The 24,620-nt window shown below is 45.3% G+C and overlaps 1 protein-coding gene across 5 annotated transcripts in view; it reads left to right on the top strand.

The window, feature by feature from the left end:
- LOC110504057 (kinase suppressor of Ras 1) overlaps positions 1–24,620 on the top strand; it is a 66,084-nt gene that overhangs the window by 18,817 nt on the left and 22,647 nt on the right. For 2 of the 5 annotated variants that reach the window (XM_036961575.2, XM_036961574.2), the window contains exon 2: positions 8,093–8,233. In XM_036961575.2, coding sequence (XP_036817470.2) covers positions 8,093–8,233 — 141 coding nt within the window. Of the gene's footprint in view, positions 1–8,092; positions 8,234–19,569; positions 19,808–24,620 lie in introns of those variants that run through there. The other 3 variants (XM_036961576.2, XM_090218786.1, XM_090218787.1) reach the window with 3 other exon arrangements.

Here is a 24,620-nt window from a genome sequence, read left to right as displayed (position 1 = left end):
TTAACGAACAGCAAAAGCACTAGCCTATGTCAATCTACTATCCCCCATAGTGCAAAAGTTGACCTATTCTATGAGAGAAATAAATATTCCAAACATAGTCTGGGACAGTTGTGGTTTAGGAAAGATCCCAAATGAATACAACTAGCATCAAAACTACTTTTTTAAGCATTGAGGCTGACACAACAGATCAGAACATTTAGCTTAAAATGTTGATAAACTATTAGGCTATTTCTTCACATTATAAGAGCAGCAATGCGCACATGGCAGTATGCTATAAGCGCGAATGTTCCATTAGCGGGAAAACACCATTCTCAAAAGGACGGCAAATGCGATTATGCAAGTAATGCTTTTATTAAAAAGGTGAATTTTTATGGTGAAAATGATCTTCCCCAAACTTGAAACTCACATGCTGCGTATGAATGCCAGTTAGGTTTTAAACCCATTGTATAGCTGATTAATGTGCTTACTTTTAGGTTATTTGGCCACTTTTGTTGAGATACAAACATTATCAAAACATATAGGCCTGTGGGCTAGGATACATGAGGTGTGTGACTATGATTTGGAAAAGTCGGGGGAAAAAGGCATGCATTTCTTGCCTTACTGCACACATGCTGGGCATCATGACAAGTGATAATATATCATTCACAAGTAATAGGCTAATAACAACTCTTCTTGATGTAATCTTGTCTTTACATATACTAAATAATATATATGTGAAATTAGTTTTGATTTAGTCTGGAGGGAAAAAATGTAATCTATGCACTTAAATAGCGAATGGGGGACACTTTTCCCATGGTTCATTTTCATGCCAGCCAGGTAGGCTATACTCCTGTTTTAAAGTGAAGCAATGTGCTTAATATTAGGAAAGTTGATCAATAAATATAGTGGGATACTGATGGGATACTCCTCTTTTTAATAGAGGCTGTCATGTACTGTCATGTTGTGTCTTGTCTCTGTCCTTTCCCTTCACCCTGTCTCCCTCTGCTGGTCGTTGTTAGGTTACCTTTTCTCCCCCGCTTTCCCCCAGCTGTTCCTTGTCTCCTCTAACTACCCATTCACCCCGTTTCCCACCTGTTCCCTTTTTCCCTCTGATTAGGTCCCTATATCTCTCTCTGTTTCTGTTCCTGTCCTTGTCGGATTCTTGTTTGTTGTGTTTCATGCCTGAGCCAGACTATCGTCATGTTTGCTGTAACCTTGTCCTGTCCTGTCGGAATCTGCCGGTCTATCTGAGCCTACCTATGTTTGGTTATTAAAGAAGCTCTGTTTAAGTTAGTTCGCTTTTGGGTCCTCATTCACTCACCATAACAGAAGAATCCGACCAAGAATGGACCCAGCGACTTCGGATCCTCTCCACTCAGCCGTCGGGATCCAGGGAGCGATGCTAGGCAGACACGAGCAGGAAGTGTCTGCTGCTCGACATGCCGTTGAGACCCTGGCCACCCAAGTCTCCAACCTCACAGAACAGGTTCACCATCTCCGCCTCGATCCACCGGCCACTTCCAGGGCTTTCGAATCTCCGGAGCCCAGAATCAATAACCCGCCGTGTTACTCTGGGGAGCCCACTGAATGCCGCTCGTTCCTCACCCAGTGTGATATTGTGTTTTCTCTCCAGCCCAACACTTACTCCAGGAGCACTGCTCGTGTCGCCTACGTCATATCTCTCCTTATTGGACGGGCTCGTGAGTGGGGCACGGCAATCTGGGAGGCAAGGGCTGAGTGTACTAACCAGTATCAGGACTTTAAGGAGGAGATGATACGGGTTTTTGATTGATCTGTTTTTGGGGAGGAGGCTTCCAGGGCCCTGTCTTCCCTATGTCAAGGCAATCGATCCATAACAGACTACTCTATTGAGTTTCGCACTCTTGCTGTCTCCAGTGGCTGGAACGAGCCGGCCTTGCTCGCTCGTCTTCTGGAGGGTTTCCGCGCAGAGGTAAAGGATGAGATTCTCTCCCGGGAGGTTCCTTCCAGCGTGGATTCCTTGATTGAACTCGCTATTCGCATTGAGCGACGGGTTGATCTTCGTCACCGAGCTCGTGGAAAGGAGCTCGCGCTCTCCGTCGCCTCCCTCTCCGCATCACTACCATCTTCCTCTGCCGGCTCGGGTGATGAGCCCATGCAGCTGGGAGGTATCCGCATCTCGACTAAGGAGAGGGAACGGAGAATCACCAACCGCCTCTGTCTCTATTGCGGTTCCGCTGGTCATTTTGTCACTTCATGTCCAGTAAAAGGCCAGAGCTCGTCAGTAAGCGGAGGGCTACTGGTGAGCGCTACTACTCCTGTCTCTCCTTCAAGATCCTGCACTACCTTGTCGGTCCATCTACGCTGGACCGGTTCGTCAGCTTCCTGCAGTGCCTTAATAGACTCTGGGGCGGAGGGCTGTTTTATGGACGAGACCTGGGCTCGGGAACATGACATTCCTCTCAGACAGTTAAAGGAGCCCACGGCCTTGTTCGCCCTGGATGGTAGTCCTCTCCCCAGGATTCAGCGTGAGACGCTACCTTTAACCCTCACTGTTTCTGGTAATCATAGTGAAACCATTTCTTTTTTAATTTTTCGTTCACCTTTTACACCTGTTGTTTTGGGCCATCCCTGGCTAGTTTGTCATAATCCTTCCATTAATTGGTCTAGTAATTCTATCCTCTCCTGGAACGTCTCTTGTCATGTGAAATGTTTAATGTCTGCTATCCCTCCTGTTTCCTCTGTCTCTTCTTCACAGGAGGAGCCTGGTGATTTGACAGGGGTGCCGGAGGAATATCACGATCTGCGCACGGTGTTCAGTCGGTCCAGGGCCACCTCTCTTCCTCCACACCGGTCGTATGATTGTAGTATTGATCTCCTTCCGGGAACCACCCCCCCCCCGGGGTAGACTATACTCTCTGTCGGCTCCCGAACGTAAGGCTCTCGAAGATTATTTGTCTGTAGCTCTTGACGCCGGTACCATAGTCCCCTCCTCCTCTCCCGCCGGAGCGGGGTTTTTTTTTGTCAAGAAGAAGGACGGGTCTCTGCGCCCCTGCATAGATTATCGAGGGCTGAATGACATAACAGTGAAGAATCGTTATCCGCTTCCTCTTATGTCTTCAGCCTTCGAGATCCTGCAGGGAGCCAGGTTTTTCACTAAGTTGGACCTTCGTAACGCTTACCATCTCGTGCGCATCAGGGAGGGGGACGAGTGGAAGACGGCGTTTAACACTCCGTTAGGGCACTTTGAATACCGGGTTCTTCCTTTCGGCCTCGCTAACGCTCCAGCTGTCTTTCAGGCATTAGTCAATGATGTCCTGAGAGACATGCTGAACATCTTTGTTTTCGTTTACCTTGACGATATCCTGATTTTTTCACCGTCACTCCAGATTCATGTTCAGCACGTTCGACGTGTCCTCCAGCGCCTTTTAGAGAATTGTCTTTTTGTGAAGGCTGAGAAGTGCACTTTTCATGCCTCCTCCGTCACATTTCTCGGTTCTGTTATTTCCGCTGAAGGCATTAAGATGGATCCCGCTAAGGTCCAAGCTGTCATTGATTGGCCCGTCCCTAAGTCACGCGTCGAGCTGCAGCGCTTTCTCGGCTTCGCGAACTTCTATCGTCGTTTCATCCGTAATTTCGGTCAGGTGGCAGCTCCTCTCACAGCCCTTACTTCTGTCAAGACGTGCTTTAAGTGGTCCGTTTCCGCCCAGGGAGCTTTTGATCTCCTCAAGAATCGTTTTACATCCGCTCCTATCCTTGTTACACCTGACGTCTCTAGACAGTTCGTTGTCGAGGTTGACGCATCAGAGGTGGGCGTGGGAGCCATCCTTTCTCAGCGCTCCCTCTCTGACGACAAGGTCCACCCATGCGCGTATTTTTCTCATCGCCTGTCGCCGTCGGAACGTAACTATGATGTGGGTAACCGCGAACTGCTCGCCATCCGGTTAGCCCTAGGCGAATGGCGACAGTGGTTGGAGGGGGCGACCGTTCCTTTTGTCGTTTGGACTGACCATAGGAACCTTGAGTACATCCGTTCTGCCAAACGACTTAATGCGCGTCAGGCGCGTTGGGCGCTGTTTTTCGCTCGTTTCGAGTTCGTGATTTCTTATCGTCCGGGCTCTAAGAACACCAAGCCTGATGCTTTGTCTCGTCTCTTCAGTTCTTCAGTAGCCTCCACTGACCCCGAGGGGATTCTCCCTGAGGGGCGTGTTGTCGGGTTGACTGTCTGGGGAATTGAGAGGCAGGTAAAACAAGCGCTCACTCACACTCCGTCGCCGCGCGCTTGTCCTAGGAACCTTCTTTTCGTTCCCGTTCCTACTCGTCTGGCCGTTCTTCAGTGGGCTCACTCTGCCAAGTTAGCCGGCCACCCTGGCGTTCGGGGTACGCTTGCTTCCATTCGCCAGCGTTTTTGGTGGCCTACCCGGGAGCATGACACGCGTCGTTTCGTGGCTGCTTGTTCGGTCTGCGCGCAGACTAAGTCCGGTAACTCTCCTCCTGCCGGCCGTCTCAGGCCGCTTCCTATTCCCTCTCGACCGTGGTCTCACATCGCCTTAGATTTTGTCACCGGACTGCCTTCGTCAGCGGGGAAGACTGTTATTCTTACGGTTGTCGATAGGTTCTCTAAGGCGGCTCATTTCATTCCCCTTGCTAAGCTTCCTTCTGCTAAAGAGACGGCACAAATCATCATCGAGAATGTTTTCAGAATTCATGGCCTTCCGTCAGACGTCGTTTCGGACAGAGGTCCGCAATTCACGTCTCAATTTTGGAGGGAGTTTTGCCGTTTGATTGGGGCTTCCGTCAGTCTCTCTTCCGGCTTTCACCCCCAGTCTAACGGTCAAGCAGAACGGGCCAATCAGACTATTGGTCGCATCTTACGCAGTCTTTCTTTTCGTAACCCTGCGTCTTGGTCAGAACAGCTCCCCTGGGCAGAATACGCCCACAACTCGCTTCCTTCGTCTGCGACCGGGCTATCTCCTTTTCAGAGTAGCCTCGGGTACCAGCCTCCGCTGTTCTCATCTCAGTTCGCCGAGTCCAGCGTCCCCTCCGCTCAGGCTTTTGTCCAACGTTGCGAGCGCACCTGGAAGAGGGTCAGGTCTGCACTTTGCCGTTATAGGACGCAGACTGTGAGGGCTGCTAATAAGCGTAGAACTAAGAGTCCTAGATATTGTCGCGGTCAGAGAGTTTGGCTCTCCACTCAGAACCTTCCCCTTAAGACGGCTTCTCGCAAGTTGACCCCGCGGTTCATTGGTCCGTTCCGTATTTCTCGGGTCATTAATCCTGTCGCAGTTCGACTTCTTCTTCCGCGATACCTTCGTCGCGTCCACCCGGTCTTCCATGTCTCCTGCATCAAGCCCGTCCTTCGCGCCCCCGCTCGTCTTCCCCCCCCCCCCACATCCTTGTCGAGGGCGCACCCATCTACAGGGTCCGTAGAATTTTGGACATGCGTCCTCGGGGCCGTGGTCACCAGTACCTCGTAGATTGGGAGGGGTACGGTCCTGAGGAGAGGAGTTGGGTTCCCTCTCGGGACGTGCTGGACCGTGCGCTGATCGAGGATTTCCTCCGTTGCCGCCAGGTTTCCTCCTCGAGTGCGCCAGGAGGCGCTCGGTGAGTGGGGGGGTACTGTCATGTACTGTCATGTTGTGTCTTGTCTCTGTCCTTTCCCTTCACCCTGTCTCCCTCTGCTGGTCGTTGTTAGGTTACCTTTTCTCCCCCGCTTTCCCCCAGCTGTTCCTTGTCTCCTCTAACTACCCATTCACCCCGTTTCCCACCTGTTCCCTTTTTCCCTCTGATTAGGTCCCTATATCTCTCTCTGTTTCTGTTCCTGTCCTTGTCGGATTCTTGTTTGTTGTGTTTCATGCCTGAGCCAGACTATCGTCATGTTTGCTGTAACCTTGTCCTGTCCTGTCGGAATCTGCCGGTCTATCTGAGCCTACCTATGTTTGGTTATTAAAGAAGCTCTGTTTAAGTTAGTTCGCTTTTGGGTCCTCATTCACTCACCATAACAGAGGCCATCACTCTGTTTTCTCACACAATTGCATATCCTACAGAAATGTTGCTCAACATGAGCTCATGGGCTCTCATGAAGTGTTTGCTTAGATTTTACTGTGACTAAACGATCACGTGGAATTTGACTGCCATCATGACTCGTGACTGCCGGTGTGGTGGTAATACGGTCACGGTAACAGCCCTACACCTGGCACCCACTACCAGGTACTTAAATATCTTGCCTTGCCCATTCACCCTCTGAATGGCACACATACAAAATCTATGTCTCAAATGTATCAAGGCTTAAAAATCCTTCTTTAACCTGTCTTCTCCCCTTCATCTACACTGATTGAAGTGGATTTAACAAGCAATATCAATAAAGGATCATAGATTTCACCTGGATTCACCTGGTCAGTCTGTCATGGAAAGAGCAGGTGTTCTTAATATGTTGTGCACTCAGTATACAGTGGGGCAAAAAAGTATTTAGTCAGCCACCAATTGTGCAAGTTCTCCCACTTAAAAAGATGAGGCCTGTAATTTTCATCATAGGTACACTTCAACTATGACAGACAAAATTAGAGAAAAAAATCCAGAAAATCACATTGTAGGATTTTTAATGAATTTATTTGCAAATTATGGTGGAAAATAAGTATTTGGTCAATAACAAAAGTTTATCTCAATACTTTGTTATATACCCTTTGTTGGCAATGACAGAGGTCAAACGTTTTCTGTAAGTCTTCACAAGGTTTTCACACACTGTTGCTGGTATTTTTTTGTTGTTGTTGAGTTTTTACCAAAAAGTTATATTTTGGTTTCATCTGACCATATGACATTCTCCCAATCTTCTTCTGGATCATCCAAATGCTCTCTAGCAAACTTCAGACGGGCCTGGACATGTACTGGCTTAAGCTGGGGGACACGTCTGGCACTGCAGGATTTGAGTCCCTGGCGGCGTAGTGTGTTACTGATGTTAGGATTTGTTACTTTGGTCCCAGCTCTCTGCAGGTCATTCACTAGGTCCCCACGTGTGGTTCTGGGATTTTTGCTCACCGTTCTTGTGATCATTTTGACCCCACGGGGTGAGATCTTGCGTGGAGTCCCAGATCGAGGGAGATTATCAGTGGTCTTGTATGTCTTCCATTTCCTAATAATTGCTCCCACAGTTGATTTCTTCAAACCAAGCTGCTTACCTATTGCAGATTCAGTCTTCCCAGCCTGGTGCAGGTCTACAATTTTGTTTCTGGTGTCCTTTGACAGCTCTTTGGTCTTGGCCATAGTGGAGTTTGGAGTGTGACTGTTTGAGGTTGTGGACAGGTGTCTTTTATATTGATAACAAGTTCAAACAGGTGCCATTAATACAGGTAACGAGTGGAGGACAGAGGAGCCTCTTAAAGAAGAAGTTACAGGTCTGTGAGAGCCAGAAATCTTGCTTGTTTGTAGGTGACCAAATACTTATTTTCCACCATAATTTGCAAATAAATTCATTAAAAATCCTACAATGTGATTTTCAGGATTTTTTTTTGTCTGTCATAGTTGAAGTGTACCTATGATGAAAATTACAGGCCTCTCTCATCTTTTTAAGTGGGAGAACTTGCACAATTGGTGGCTGACTAAATACTTTTTCCCCCCACAGTATATATTTCTCTGTCCTCTCTCTCTCTCTCTCTCTCTCTCTCTCTCTCTCTCTCTCTCTCACTTCACTGCGGCCCACTCTAACTCTTAGTCGACAGGGGGATTTCCTCAGCCTGAGCTCAAGTCTCGCTTCTCACCGGTATTTTGCATAGAACACCAGACCTCATGCTGAAAATAACAAGAAAGAAACACCATGCAGTTCAGTTTGTTCTCAAACATCAGTGGGTTTCACACCCGCAGTTGTCAGTTTGTCGTCAGTCTCCTTTGTTAAAATGAAATGAAACTCCCACACACTGTGCTTGCAAAGGATCAACTGTTTGTTGTGCTGCAAGTTTCATTATACACTCATGTTGTTCTACTTGGTTATAACAACAATCAGATAATGCTTTTGCTTAGCATCATCTGTGTTTCAGTTATTTTCGGAACTTTCTTAATGACATTTTCCCCAAAAATATTTTTGGAGCTCAGATCAAGCGGCGTCTTAACGCTCTTGTATTTGTGTTGTCACCCCCTCCAGGTGAAACTGACTAAGTACATCTGTAAGCAGCTGCAGTGTAAGCAGAGAGTGCCTGAGAGACAGAGGACCCAGGCCCTGGCCAGCTACCCTCGACTGGGAGACTGGCTCTGCACCATCAACCTCAGACCTGAACTCATACAGGTACTATTTGTTCACACTGTGTGTGTGTTCTTGTTTTGCTGACCCTATGAGGACATTGAACTGTTTGCACACCTTCCATGTGTGGACGTCTTGACAAACTGGGGACAAAATCATGTTCATGTTCAGGCAGACCATTGTAACTGATAGAAAATTGCATGCTAATATGTCTAGTATGAATATCTCATTATTTGGGTTCAGTACCCAGAAGGTGTTTTTTTTCAGTCACAGTGTATGTGAGTGTGTATCCAGAGAGCGCCCCCTGTACCTGGGTTTTGGTACTGCAGTGTACATATTTAATGAGGCTCCTATGCATTTGCATAACATTAGCAAATTAGCATATTTGTGTAGATTTTTTTAAAATGCATGTCAATTATCCATAAAAGTACATTAATAAAATATATATTATACCTGACCAGAAGGGTTCCCTATGAAAAATATGCTTACCAATCAAATCGTTTCAGACACACATATTATATGAATAGGTCTATATTACATAGTCAAAATAAACACTAGCTAAATGCATTGTATGATCAAATAATATCAGATAGATTTGCAAAACTGCCATTGACCAATCTGCAATGTTTTGCCATTAAAACATCAAACGTTGTAATACATGTGTTAGCATAACACAAGATGGCTAGGTTGTCTACAATAGGCTAGCTGGCTATGTTGCCTACAATAGGCTAGCTGGCTAGGTTGCCTACAATAGGCTAGCTGGCTAGGTTGCCTACAGTAGGCTAGCTGGCTAGGTTGCCTACAGTAGGCTAGCTGGCTAGGTTGCCTACAGTAGGCTAGCTGGCTAGGTTGCCTACAGTAGGCTAGCTGGCTAGGTTGCCTACAATAGGCTAGCTGGCTAGGTTGCCTACAATAGGCTAGCTGGCTAGGTTGCCTACAATAGGCTAGCTGGCTAGGTTGCCTACAATAGGCTAGCTGGCTAGGTTGCCTACAATAGGCTAGCTGGCTAGGTTGCCTACAATAGGCTAGCTGGCTAGGTTGCCTACAATAGGCTAGCTGGCTAGGTTGCCTACAGTAGGCTAGCTGGCTAGGTTGCCTACAGTAGGCTAGCTGGCTAGGTTGCCTACAGTAGGCTAGCTGGCTAGGTTGCCTACAGTAGGCTAGCTGGCTATGTTGCCTACAATAGGCTAGCTGGCTAGGTTGCCTACAATAGGCTAGCTGGCTAGGTTGCCTACAATAGGCTAGCTGGCTAGGTTGCCTACAGTAGGCTAGCTGGCTAGGTTGCCTACAGTAGGCTAGCTGGCTAGGTTGCCTACAATAGGCTAGCTGGCTAGGTTGCCTACAATAGGCTAGCTGGCTAGGTTGGCTGCAATAGGCTAGCTGGCTATGTAGACTAGTAGGCAAACTGTAACAACATTAAACAAACCCAAGTGAAAAGCAAAGTAGTTTGCAAGCATTAATTGAGTATTATACATACACTGAAACCTTTGTATCATACCTAAAACTTGGCAAAATGTCCCCAATTGGTAAAATATCTATTAGTTTACTCTTCTATGGGGACTTTTGGTCCCCACAAGTATAGTTAAACATGTGCACTCTTTCACACACAATCTACACACATATTATTCATTAGTTGAATTGTTTATATATTGTTGTATTTTAGATTAAACAAAATATTTAATCCTGTATGTTTGGGAATTTTTCTGCAATAATATACTCAGTCCAAAACTTTGCACAGCCCATAGATTGATGCGCCTGCCTCAGATAAGATGCTTGCATGTCTATGAACTTTAGGGAGAGGGGACCCACATCATGTGAAGTCGGCACTTGTTTAGCTATTGCAGAGAAGTCTCCGCTCTGCATCAGTATGTAATAAGTCCCTAAAAAACTGAATCACCTTTGTGAGGAGACTGAACTCATCAAGTCTTGTTTCAAAGTTATCTTTCAGTTTAATTAAAAACTCTGACATCTGTACTGATGATGACTGGATATAGTTACGCACTGTAGGAAAATTGATGATTTTGTTTGTGGGCTCATATCAGAGGAGAAAATAACACATTTATTTTGAAAAGCAATACATTTTTCAAGCATGCCAATAACTGTTTTATCCCTCCCCTAAGCTATGTTCAATGTTTGTGTAATGAACAGAGAGCTCGTTTCAAACGCAGGGCGCAGCAGGTGTTTATTGCAAAGGACCACAGGAGGAGGCAGGTAGCTGGGTCCAGGGGCAGGCAGAAAGTCATACACAGGAGGAGGCAGGTAGCTGGGTCCAGGGGCAGGCAGAAGGTCATACACAGGAGGAGGCAGGTAGCTGGGTCCAGGGGCAGGCAGAAGGTCATACACAGGAGGAGGCAGGTAGCTGGGTCCAGGGGCAGGCAGAAGGTCATACACAGGAGGAGGCAGGTAGCTGGGTCCAGGGGCAGGCAGAAGGTCATACACAGGAGGAGGCAGGTAGCTGGGTCCAGGGGCAGGCAGAAGGTCATACACAGGGGGTCCAAAAGGGCAACAGTACAGGCAGGGAAAAGGCTAGTAATGTAGTCCGGGAGATCAGGCAATAGATTGATAACAGGAAATCCGATAGGCTAAAGTACAGGCAGTGAATAGGCAAAAGGCGTTGTTAGTGAGGTAGGCAAAAAAATATCATACACAGGAGGAGACAATCACGGGAAAACCAGAGCTCTGAAAGCCACAATACAGGTGATCAGAATTCAGGTGATAGGGATCTGGAGAGTGAGCTGCGTTCAGGGGATCTACGTGTTTGTTTGAGGGTGTGAGTTGGAAGCAGACGTTACAGTAAGCAGCCAATTCCAGTGAGAAATGCTTAGTCTGAAGCCATTCGGCTATGGGTTTCACAGTCCTATAATAACTATACAAGTTATATCACCTTAAAAAGGGTTTACTTACAACCTCTGGGGTATAACATGTTGGGCAAAGTGGTATAGGAGAGTCTAACGTATAACCCATAACCAGAGTTCAGTGTTCGCCAATGAGAATTAAGAGAGGCCTAGCTTTGTCAAAGATTTTCATAACTAAACCAAGATAGACCACAGCCTGTTGTTTACAATGGGAACAAATTAGTCATAGTGGGCAGAACAAGCAAGGAAGTAGGCAGAGCCAAGCACGAGCTAGAGAGATTCTATTGGCGCGTTCTTGCATACATATGCATATTTTGTTTATGGAAAGCCTCTGTGTGTGTGTAAAATCCATCTCGTTCCATCTTCTCCCACTGCCAGCCAGTGGGCTTCCTCTCTCTACCATATTTGGTAGTGAGTGGAAACGCTAAGCGGATGCTTCACATTGATACATCTGGTCCACAATTAATGAAGTCTTGAGGTATTGCTCACCTGAGGTAGAGTACCTCATGATAAGCTGTGGACCACACTACCTACCAAGAGTGTTTTCATCTATATTTTTCATAGCTGTTTATTTACCACCACAAACTGATGCTGGCACTAAGACCACACTCAACAAGCTGTATACGGCCATAAGCAAATAAGAAAATGCTCACCCAGAAGCGGCACTCCTAGTGTCTGGGGATTTTAATGCAGGCAAACTTAAATCCGTTTGACCTAATTTCTACCAGCATGTCACATGTGCAACCAGATGAAAACAACTCTAGACCACCTTTACTCCACACACAAAGACATATACAAAACTCTCCCTTGTCCTCCATTTGGCAAATCTGACCATAATTATATCCTCTTGATTGCTGCTTACAAGCTAAAACTTAAGCAGGAAGTGCCAGTGACTCGCTCAATACGGATGTTGTCTGATGATGTGGATGCTACGCTACAGTACTGTTTTGCTAGCACAGACTGGAATATGTTCCGGGACTCATCCAATGGCATTGAGGAGTACACCATCTCCGTCACCGGCTTCATCAATAAGTGCATCGACGACATCATCCCTACAGCGACCGTACGCACATATCCCAACCAAAAGCCATGGATTACAGGCAACATCCAGACCGAGCTAAAGGCTAGAGCTGCTGCTTTCAAGGAGCGGGACACTAATCCGGACGGTTATAAGATATCTTGCTATGCCCTCAGACGAATCAACAAACAGGCAGTGTCAATACAGGACTAAGATTGAATCGTACTACACAGGCTCTGACGCTCATCAGATGTGACAGGGCTTGCAAACTATTACGGACTACAAAGAGAAACCCATCCGCGAGCTGCCCAGTGACGCAAGCCTACCAGATGGGCTAAATGTATTTTATGCTTGCTTCAAGGCAAGCAACAGCATGCATGAGAGCACCAGCTGTTCCGGATGACTGTGTGATCACACTGTGTGATCACACTCTCCGTAGCCAATGTGAGCAAGACCTTTAAACAGATCAACATTCACAAGGCCCAGATGGATTACTAGGACGTATACTCAGAGCATGCGCTGACCAGCTGGCAAGTGTCTTCACTGACATTTTCAACCTCTCCCTGACCGAGTCTGTAATACCTACATGTTTCAAGCAGACCACCATAGTCCCTGTGCCCAAGAATGTGAAGGTAACCTGCCTAAATGACTACTGCCCCATAGCACTCACGTCGGTAACCATGAAGTGCTTTGAAAGGCGCTATAGAGGGTAGTGCATACGGCCCAGTACATCACTGGGTCTTGCCCGGTTAAGGGGAGAGTGAGTAGGGTTGGTGGGGTGAAGGGATGGTTGTGAATGTGTGGAGCCACTCTCCTGCATTGATTACAAAATGTATTCTTCAGACCACAAGAACAAAGGGGAACGGTAATACGGCATCATTTATTTTCTTGAATAAAGGCCATTTTCAATTCTGGTTCTTAAGAGGCCAATTTATTACTTGACTTGGCACTGAATTTAATATTTATAGGTCTAGAAGCGTTTCAGTTGCACATACTGTAAGAATGTGGATTTTGTGTGTGTGTGTGTGTGTGTTTGTGAGAGCGTGCACGTGTGTGTGTGTGTGTGTGTGACTGTGTGTTTGTGTGTGTCTGTGGGTTTGTGAAGAAAGAGAAAGCAACTGAGCGACTATGTAATGAGATCCCTGTTCAATCCCCTCTGAAAGGTTCAAGTAACCAGGTTAGTTTGGTTAGTTTGCATCCGACTTAGAGAGGGCAATCATGTTGGACTCCTCAGATTCCATGTACTCTGGACCAGGTCCATTTTGCCCTAAGCTGATGGGGACATCATTTTTGGGCGGCAGGTAGCCTAGTGGTTAGAGCGTTGGGCCAGTAACCAAATGGTTGCTAGCTCGAATCCTCGAGCTGACATGGTAAACATCTGTTGTACTGCCCCTGAACAAGGCCGTCATTGTAAATAAGAATTTGTTCTTAAACGACTTGCCTAGTTAAATAAAGGTTAAATAAATCAAACTAAATTAACATGGCATAACAGTTTGTTATTCAAGAGAAGACGTTCCTGCACATTGCTTACTATAATTTCAGGACAGGTGTGGTTTCCCATCAATATCCAATGAAAATTTCCACAATAGGAGCAGCTTGTGAGCCTTTTTACTTTAAACATTGTTGAAGAACATGGTTAACTCCAATAAAGAACATCTTACGATACAAAACATCGTTAACTCCTCCAATGCAACGTAAGCATCATTAGTGAACTAGCAGTACCATCTCCCTTTATCTGTGTCAGATTGGATTTGGGTCTTTGTTTATTTTGGACAGTAACATGCTTATGATAGGGCATATTTCATAGCAATTAAGGCCTTTGCTGGAAGCTGAAAGCAGGCTTTTGTAGTTCTGCTCTGTATCCACCCTTCCAGTTGGCAGTAGCTGCTTCATGGGGAGAGTTTCTGCCACTATTTTGTCAGGACTAGTACAGACACAAAAACATTTAATCTGGTGTTTTTATAGAGACTATTTGTTCTGCCAATGGAAAATGAGCGATCACTTTTTACCATCAATTTCTTCTCTCCAGGACCTGCATTTAGTACTGTCGTTGTACACTTTGGGTTCTGAAAACGACCCACCCCCAAACCCTATTGGTCTGTAGTCAACTCTTCACGTGATCCAATCCATGTTCCTGCTACTGTCCCTGGCCTCCAGCCATGTACTAAAATGACAGAACATGTATGCATGTATAATGCACACCCAGCAGGTTTATGCAGATCATGCTATTCAGGAGTTGGCAACTGTCAAAAACAGAATAGGAGGATTCTGTTTTGTTATATACGTGTCCTGGCCCCACGTGTTGTCACTAATCTGTGTCTATCACAGACCAGTTTAACCTGCTCCTCTCTACCAAGCCCTCTTTGCAAATACAGCCCACTGGGCAAAAAGTGGTTGAATCAGCGTTATTTCCACGTCATTTCAACAAAACATTTAATGTGATGAAATTGGTAATTTTGTATTTTTTCACCCTTTGAATTGCAATTCAGAGGAAGATTTTCAAAAAGTAAGTGAATATTTAATCGCTATTTGTGATTATATGAAGCCTGTGCCAGTGGAAAAATATGTTGATGTGGGGCGCCGTCCTCAAACAATCGCATGGCATGCTTTCGCTGTAAAGCCTATTGTAAATTGGACAATGCAGTTATATGAACAATTAATTTAAGCTTTTAACCGATATAAGACACTTGTATGTACCTAAATGTCTAAGATCCATAATTTTTATGATTATTTATTTGAATTGCGCGCCCTCCAATTTCACCGGAAGTTGTCGACAGGTGCCCTGCTGACAGGACGCCTAACCCTAAGAAGTTTTTAAGACTGCAATATGAGAGATTCTGCAGAATCCTACAGAAAGGCTAAGATTACGTTGAAGATTAAGGCTAGTGAAAGAAATACATTTAAATAGTGACACAGAAAGAAAGAGTGAGCCCCAGGAAAGAGATAGAATTAAAGACATAGTGTGGTATAGAGTTAGTGGATAGGTTGTAGTGTTTTCAGGGCCCACACCAGCTACAGTACATTCCCCTCTCTCTCGCTGATGATGAACACTCACCAAATCTAGCTCTGCCTGGCTCTAGCTCTGCATGGAGGGCCCAGAATGTGCACAGTCAGCTGCTCCCCCCTCTGTCCCTGCCTGCCACGCTATTTATACACACGGTCCTGCCTCCCCACATACCACACACACACACTCACATGCATGGACGTAAGCACTCTCTCACACACACGCATGGATGTAGGCACTCTCTCACACATGCATGGACCTGAGCACTCTCACTCACACAGACATGTAGCACTGGACAGTGTAGGATTGTCGCTACAGACTACAACACAGGAACATAAGTGGCTGAACTTCAGGACCTTAGCAGTGGATTCAACAGGTGGACTTACAGGGAAAGAGAGACAGAGGAGGTATTTTCAAACCAGGAGATAATAGTGTCAAACCAGGAAATAGTAGTGTCAAACCAGGAAATAGTAGAGTCAAACCAGGAGATAGTAGAGTCAAACCAGGAGATAATAGAGTCAAACCAGGAGATAGTAGAGTCAAACCAGGAGATAGTAGAGTTAAACCAGGAGATAGTAGAGTCAAACCAGGAGATAGTAGAGTTAAACCAGGAGATATTAGAGTCAAACCAGGAGATAGTAGGGTCAAACCAGTAGATAGTAGAGTCAAACCGGGAGATAGTAGAGTCAAACCAGGAGATAGTAGGGTCAAACCAGTAGATAGTAGAGTCAAACCAGGAGATAGTAGGGTCAAACCAGGAGATAGTAGGGTCAAACCAGTAGATAGTAGAGTCAAACCAGGAGATAGTAGAATCAAACCAGTAGAGTCAAAACAGGAGATCAAATCAAATCAAATTTTATTTGTCACATACACATGGTTAGCAGATGTTAATGCGAGTGTAGCGAAATGCTTGTGCTTCTAGTTCCGACAATGCAGTAATAACAAGTAATGTAACTAACAATTCCAAAACTACTGTCTTGTACACAGTGTAAGGGGATAAAGAATATGTACATAAGGAAATATGAATGAGTGATGGTACAGAGCAGCATAGGCAAGATACAGTAGATGGTATCGAGTACAGTATGTACAAATGAGATGAGTATGTAAACAAAGTGGCATAGTTTAAAGTGGCTAGTGATACATGTATTACATAAGGATACAGTCGATGATATAGAGTACAGTATATACGTATGCATATGAGATGAATATTGTAGGGTAAGTAACATTATATAAGGTAGCATTGTTTAAAGTGGCTAGTGATATATTTACATCATTTCCCATCAATTCCCATTATTAAAGTGGCTGGAGTTGAGTCAGTGTCAGTGTGTTGGCAGCAGCCACTCAGTGTTAGTGGTGGCTGTTTAACAGTCTGATGGCCTTGAGATAGAAGCTGTTTTTCAGTCTCTCGGTCCCAGCTTTGATGCACCTGTACTGACCTCGCCTTCTGGATGATAGCGGGGTGAACAGGCAGTGGCTCGGGTGGTGTATGTCCTTGATGATCTTTATGGCCTTCCTGTGACATCGGGTGGTGTAGGTGTCCTGGAGGGCAGGTAGTTTGCCCCCGGTGATGCGTTGTGCAGACCTCACTACCCTCTGGAGAGCCTTACGGTTGAGGGCGGTGCAGTTGCCATACCAGGCGGTGATACAGCCCGCCAGGATGCTCTCGATTGTGCATCTGTAGAAGTTTGTGAGTGCTTTTGGTGACAAGCCGAATTTCTTCAGCCTCCTGAGGTTGAAGAGGCGCTGCTGCGCCTTCTTCACGATGCTGTCTGTGTGAGTGGACCAATTCAGTTTGTCTGTGATGTGTATGCCGAGGAACTTAAAACTTGCTACCCTCTCCACTACTGTTCCATCGATGTGGATAGGGGGGTGTTCCCTCTGCTGTTTCCTGAAGCCCACAATCATCTCCTTAGTTTTGTTGACGTTGAGTGTGAGGTTATTTTCCTGACACCACACTCCGAGGGCCCTCACCTCCTCCCTGTAGGCCGTCTCGTCGTTGTTGGTAATCAAGCCTACCACTGTTGTGTCGTCCGCAAACTTGATGATTGAGTTGGAGGCGTGCGTGGCCACGCAGTCGTGGATGAACAGGGAGTACAGGAGAGGGCTCAGAACGCACCCTTGTGGGGCCCCAGTGTTGAGGATCAGCGGGGAGGAGATGTTGTTGCCTACCCTCACCACCTGGGGGCGGCCCGTCAGGAAGTCCAGTACCCAGTTGCACAGGGCGGGGTCGAGACCCAGGGTCTCGAGCTTGATGACGAGCTTGGAGGGTACTATGGTGTTGAATGCCGAGCTGTAGTCGATGAACAGCATTCTCACATAGGTATTCCTCTTGTCCAGATGGGTTAGGGCAGTGTGCAGTGTGGTTGAGATTGCATCGTCTGTGGACCTATTTGGGCGGTAAGCAAATTGGAGTGGGTCTAGGGTGTCAGGTAGCTGGTCAAACCAGTAGATAGTATGGTCAATTGCAATTGATTGACAACATTGTTTTATCAACATTGTTCTGTTGAGTCCATGAATGCAAATGCACCACTGCATTTGTAGTCTCACTGGCATACCTTTATTTACAAAGCCATTTTGGGTTTACTACCATTTTATTTGGCCATTTTTATTGTTCAGAAATGTGGTGAGTACTCTTCGTTCACAGGACTTTATCCTGCTAACTCTTCCAAATGTCCGAGCTGAATTTGGTAAAAGGGCTTTTATGTACTCTGCGCCATCGGCTTGGAACGCCTTACAAAATCTGTTTAAACTTGTCCCGATTGGTGTTTTTAAATCACTGATGAAGGATTTTGAAGCTGATTCCCTGACATATCAATGTTTTTAATTTGCTGTTTTATAATTTTGTTATACTCTTGTGAATTCTATGGTTTTTACTAGATTACTTGTAGTTTTTCATGTTGTCTGTTTGTAATTGTGTAATGACTTGGTGCTGCCTATCTTGGCCAGGACGCTCTTGAGCTCAATGAGCCCTTCCTGGTGAAATAAAAAATAAAATGTCCTTGCAGAACAAGAATGTTTAGACTTTTCCTGTAAATCTGTTGCACTGTTTTAAATGAATAGGTTAGACTACAAGCCATTCTCTACTTTAGCATCTGTGTGGACCATGCTACCACAGCTCATAGGATGGGATTGTCAATTCACTCCATAACGTTTTCCCTCCCTATGAAAGTGTCCTGACAAAAATTGCCATTCATTTAGCCAGGGCTCCTCTCCATTCACTATATGACTCACAGTGCAGGAATGTATGCCTCATCACACAAAAAATGTCACCAGTCGGCTGACAGTCTCTGTTGTTGGGTACATTTGGGATCCGATGTGCTAAAAGAGCTAGCCTGGTCCCGATATCGGTTTGTGCTGTCTTGCCAAGTCCTGGCAGTAACAATGACCATAGGAGTTAGGAAGACAGCGCAAACAGATCTCAGACTAGGCTATAAAAGATGCCAAATAATGAACGCTCTTCTCCCAGCCCTCAGCCATTGTAAACCCTGGGAGATATTAGAGAGAGGGCCACTGTTTCCACAGGAAGAGGTGAGGAATGGCCCTCAGGGCAGAGCCCAGATCAGACGTGCCTCTCTACCACATTTGCATGACTGGACAGTTTTGTGAAGAGGCAGTGATAACCAGGGGAAAAGAGCTGTGTTAAGTTAGCATATCTTCACTTTTCGTTCCTATCAAATAATCAACCATTTTTATAAATATTTACTCATTTACATGTATATAGCTACTTAAAGACTTGGGACATTCTTGTGTACACCTTCAACTAATGGGAAATGTCAATATGTGTTAAGGATGATTTGGTGTCATTTGGGACCAGATTGAATCAACACATGTATGAAGAACCAGGGGTTAGTTAGTGTAATCTCAGTACCTCAACAAATCCTCTGTTTCCTGTGCCTTTGTGGAAGATATATACCCCTCCCACCTTCCCCCTCTCCTCCTCCATCCTCCCTTCTCACTATCCTCTGTTATCTGGTCTTATGGCCAGCATTTGTCTTATCCAGAGCGTCCAGGACGATGGCCTGTGGAAAAATGCTCGTTTTCAGAGGAAGTGGAGGCAGTCTTCTGAGATTGGGTGGCAAAGCACTGATTAGTTATGGGTCTCTCCTCGTCTTCAGGGTCCTGTCTGCAGGAAGGACATCCTGAGCCATCAGAGACTGAGAAAGATATATGAATCAACCACATAAAGTAGTCTCTATGGCTGTTAGACTTGAGGTCACTGGCTGCATTCTGCACAGACTGCCTATCTGTTGAGATTCTCTACTACTACTGTTTCTAGCAGTCTCCTATTCTACTGCGGCTGCTTTGTGGGGTTACTTGGGCCCCTGTGTTTGGCGGGTTGCTGTTGTGTTGGGCTACTCTGTATGGCTTCCCTGTGACATTGTTGTGTATGTATGCCCAGGGCAGCATGGAGAGGGGGGGAAGAGAGGTCAGGGGTGATCAACTGAGTTTACCATCACCAGTTGCTGATGCACCGCTTTGGCATGCCAGAAGCAGGAAGACAGACAGTCTGGCTATCTGGCAGAGCCTGCTTGGAAATAAAAGAGAGAGAGACAGAGAAGGAGGGAGGGAAGGGAGTGGAGGGACTGAGGGAGGGAGCGAGATAGAAAAAACAGGGAGTGTGAGAGACTGGAGAGAGGAGTTGAGTTCTCACAGTGTTTTTGACAGCGGTTTGGAGCACTAGGGATATCACTGGGACATTAGAGAAGAGGCTACAACACAACAGGGTCCATAAGGAGCACATGGTACGTACTATAGGAAAGCTTTAGAACAATCTACTGAAGGAAAGCCTTTTGTACAGCAACATGGCTGATTTTACCAGGTGTTTCCTTGTTTCCTGTTAGCTGCTTTTTACTAGAGAGTGACTTGTTTCCGCAGTGCTGATAGACTGTAGCTCTGCGTACGCTAAATTATTAACTGATAATACTGTTTTAGTACACAATATATGGGATTTAGTTGCACAGTGAAGATTAATGTTGTTTAATCTGGCCTCTTTTAATGTGGGGATATAAGAGGCGGTTGTTTAGTTTAGTTTGTTGATGTTAACAGGTTTTAGTATGCTTCCGTCTGTGTGTGTTTGTGCGTGTCTGTGTCTGTGTGTGTGTGTGTTCATGTGTGTCCCTCTCTAAGTTTCTTTTTCTTTGTTTATAGTATTTCATTTCACTCCAGATACAAATGTATACATACAAACAACAACTTACAGACCCAGCGATGACTTCATCTCCTCTGCTCAGATCCACATTCTCACACCCCTTTCCCTAGTGCCTGCGTTATTGTTTGCCACTTGGCCTTAAATTGATTCCATTTGTTTTTCGCAGTCACCCATGCTATTTCAATAATAAATCCTTTGATTTTTACCTTGTGGTAATGATTGGTGGATTGATGTCCAGCCCATTGGGTATCTCACTACACCTACATAAGTTTCTATATGTATTCCAGTAGCTTGGCCGATTAATGTGTTCACCTCCTGGCTCACGTGTATGTTCTGGGTGTCTGGATGAGTGTGTTTGTTTGATGATTTATAGAAGGGGGCTTGTCCTGAGTGTTATTAAATCCTTAAGAGTCTATTGATTGACCCACCCGTGTGTCAATCTAAGTAACATAATAAAATAATCCCCATCAAAATCCATCAATTTAAGCTAGCGATATCGTTTTTTTTAATGGACTGCGTCTCAAGATGCCTGATGCACCTATGTTGGCCTTTCGCATCTGCGGTGGAAGGTGGCCGAGCTGTGTTTGTCAGACCATGAGACATCTCCAAAATTGGTCTTCTAACAAAATGTCTGTAGTGTCCGAACGGTTTGGCTTACACTGTATGGAAATATGAGACTCTTACGAACACTATCAGGAATCAAGGTAAGACCCAGATTCAGACACGTTGAATAAACAATGGTTTAATAGTCCAAGGGGCAGACAAGAGACCGGACAAGGCAGGCAGAGGTCAATAACAGGAGAAAAAACAGGAGTTGACAGGACACACGCTGGTAAGCTTGACAAACAAGACGAACTGGCAACAGACAAACAGAGAACACAGGTATAAGTACACCGGGGATAATGGGGAAGATGGGAGACACCTGGAGGGGGGTAGAGACAATCACAAAGACAGGTGAAACAGATCAGGGCATGACAAACACGAAGGCGGTCTCCATTTTGCTCTAAGACCCCCCCAAGTGTAACAGGACTCGTCTGAAGGTAACGCATACTAATTAATGGAACTATGGAGGTAGTTTTGTGACAACAAAAATAAGGGGTTAAATATGTATCCAAAAGAACTAAAGTATTTCCTGAGCTTTCGTATACATCTCCAAGATATACGACTTCAAAACCTTATTCCTTATGATTTATTTATTTATTGCCATTTATGAATGTGTTATTCAATGCGTTTCTATGGGCTATAATAGTAAAGGCTTAGACTTTTAGAGGTTTAATGCGTGCAGGTGGGACAGGGATGAGATAAGTGGTTTGTGTGTGTTCATGGTGTGCGTGGTCATGCGTCTGTTTGTGGTTAAGGGACTGTTTAGTTGAGCTGTTTTTGGAAATCTCTCTCTGGTTGTGTGTTGTCAGTCATTCGTTCTGTCATTATTAGGTTACGTCAAAACCAAACACAGCCAGTCATGACATGCCCAGACAGGCTGACACCCAGCCTTTTCATACACTTTCAGTTTGAAGTTTTAGCCTGCCCCACACACTCTCTCTCACACACACACCTGCTGTGTGTGCTCTGTTTTCCTTGTGTGTGTGTATGTGTGTGTGTGTGTGTGTGTGTGTGTGTGTGTGTGTGTGTGTGTGTGTGTGTGTGTGTGTGTGCATTCAACAGATTATTTAAGAGTTGGTAAGGTTGTACTGACTCTAGTCTCTGGCTGGCATGACAGTGCAGTTGGTTGAGATTGTGTCATATAGTCCCAAGATAAAGAGTCTAAAGGTACTTTCAAACAAAACCATATCCCCATTAGACACCTTGCTTCCTGGTGAATGTCCAGCTCAGCTTGTCTTTTGTTGTAGGAAATAAGTCTGTCTGCTGATAAGAAGAAAAGAAGAAAATCATTCTATGGAGGGATTGAGTTCCATGGTAGACCATTGCCACCCCAATACATATTAAGTGCCACAGTGCTTAGCGAAGAAGCAATACCTTAGGCAATAGTGATACCTGCTGCTATAGGAAATATGTATGACAGGCAGAGGAGTAATCAGGTTTTAATGGGGAGGTTCCAGCCAGGGGCTCTGTATCCTGGGACTCTATCCATCTGCCCAGATACAGAACAGTAACCCTGGTCGGGCCTGCTTCCACCCACTCCACCCTCACTTTGTTACTACTGGAATAAGTGGGCACTTATCTAGGCCTCTGGTCCCAACCATGTCCCTTACACAATTACCTTGTCGTTAATAATCTGTACATAAAAGGGATTCAGTTCTATAGCACTTAAGATACAAGCTGTTGAATTGATTACCTATTTCTGCCGCGTGTGCATGCACACACACACTCACAATCTTTAAATATAATAGCAAAACATTGACTGACTGGGTGGGTGGGTTCCTCCAGGGTGGGTGGGTTCCTCCAAACCTGTGCAGTCCAGCTAGTTTATTTCTGTCAAGCAAAACAAAAGTTTCCAAAATAACAACAATGACTAAAAATAGAACCTGGCGTGGCGTGTCTGTTGTCACCAGTTGCCGAACCTCCTGGGCCCTGCTGTGAAGGCCAGTGGTTCTTAGACGATGAGGGAGTCAGTATGAGGGCTGGGGGAAGGTGGCCTGCTGTTCTACATCTGTGTAGTCAAATCAAATTCCATTTGTCACGTGCCGAATACAACAGGTGTAGGTAGACCTTACTGTGAAATGCTGACTTACTTTTTATTCATTTATTTATTTTTATTTCACCTTTATTTAACCAGGTAGGCTTGTTGAGAACAAGTTCTCATTTACATCTGCGGCCTGGCCAAGATAAAGCAAAGCAGTGCGACAAAAACAACAACACAGAGTTACACGCGCTCCAGCAGGTGTATCTCACTGACCATCCCTAAAGCCAACACCTCATTTGGCCGCCTTTCCTTCCAGTTCTCTGCTGCCTGTGACTGGAACGAATTGCAAAAATCGCTGAAGTTGGAGACTTTTATCTCCCTCACCAACTTCAAACATCTGCTATCTGAGCAGCTAACCGATCGCTGCAGCTGTACATAGTCCATCGGTAAATAGCCCACCCAATTTAGCTACCTCATCCCCATACTGTTTTTATTTATTTACTTTTCTGCTCTTTTGCACACCAGTATCTCTACCTGCACATGACCATTTGATCATTTCACTCCAGTGTTAATCTGCTAAATTGTAATTATTCGCCTACCTCCTCATGCCTTTTGCACACAATGTATATAGACTCTTTTTTTCTTTTTCTACTGTGTTATTGACTTGTTAGTTGTTTATTCCATGTGTAACTCTGTGTTGTTGTCTGTTCACACTGCTATGCTTTATCTTGGCCAGGTTGCAGTTGTAAATGAGTACTTGTTCTCAACTAGCCTACCTGGTTAAATAAAGGTGAAATATATATATATTTTTTTAAACACATGGAATAAGCAAACGTACAGTCAATAACACAATAGAAAAATCGATGTACAGTGTATGCAAATGTAGTAAGATTAGGGAGGTAAAGTGTAGTTCCAAGATGGCGTAGCAGTCGGTCGTGTGTTGTGTTCGTCTTTGTCTCATCCCGTGTCTTATTCCGTGTAAATAGCCGTTTTTTCCCCTTCTTTTTCTCGTATACATTTTAATCTCACTTTCTATCTACGAACTAAATATACTTTCCTGCAACCTGCCTCACCCAATGTGGTACAGATCTGCTATTTTTATTCCTTATAACTGGAACCTCCATCAGGAACTAGCCAGCTAACTAGCTAATAGTCTTTGTTAGCCACGGATAGCAGTCTTCTCCTTTTAGCTCGGACACCGCCAGCTTTAGCTTTGGCCAAGTAGCTGTGGGGGGTGCAGGGCTGTTGGCCGGGGTAGGGGTAGCCAGGTGGAAATCATGGCCAGCTGTAGAAAAATGCCTATTGAAATTCTCGATTATCGTGGATTTATCGGTGGTGACAGTGTTTCCTAGCCTCAGTGCAGTGGGCAGCTGGGAGGAGGTGCCCTTATTCTCTGGTGTCCCAAAACATTTTGGAATTAGTGCTACAGGATGCAAATTTCTGTTTGAAAAAGCTAGCTGTAGCTTTCCTAACTGACTGTATATATTGGTTCCTGATTTCCCTGAAAAGTTGCATATCGCGGGGGCTATTTGATGCTAATGTGGTACGCCACAGGATGTTTTTGTGATGGTTAAGGGCAGTCAAGTCTGGAGTGAACCAAGGGCTATATCTGTTCTTAGTTCTACATTTTTTGAATGGGGCATGCTTATTTAAGATGGTGAGGAAAGCACTTTTAAAGAACAACCAGGCATCCTCTTCCACTTCCAGGATACCCGGGCCAGGTTGATTAGAAAGGCTTGCTCGCTGAAGGGTTTTAGGGAGTGTTTGACAGGGATGAGGGGTGGTCGTTTGACTGCGGGCCCATTACAGATGCAGGCAATGA

This window comes from Oncorhynchus mykiss, chromosome 24 (assembly GCF_057628025.1).
Source record: "Oncorhynchus mykiss isolate SJ-2025 chromosome 24, ASM5762802v1, whole genome shotgun sequence".
Classification (NCBI taxonomy): Eukaryota; Metazoa; Chordata; class Actinopteri; order Salmoniformes; family Salmonidae; genus Oncorhynchus; species Oncorhynchus mykiss.
Note: the sequence above shows the minus strand (reverse complement) of the source record. Positions and strands in the feature narration are given on the sequence as shown.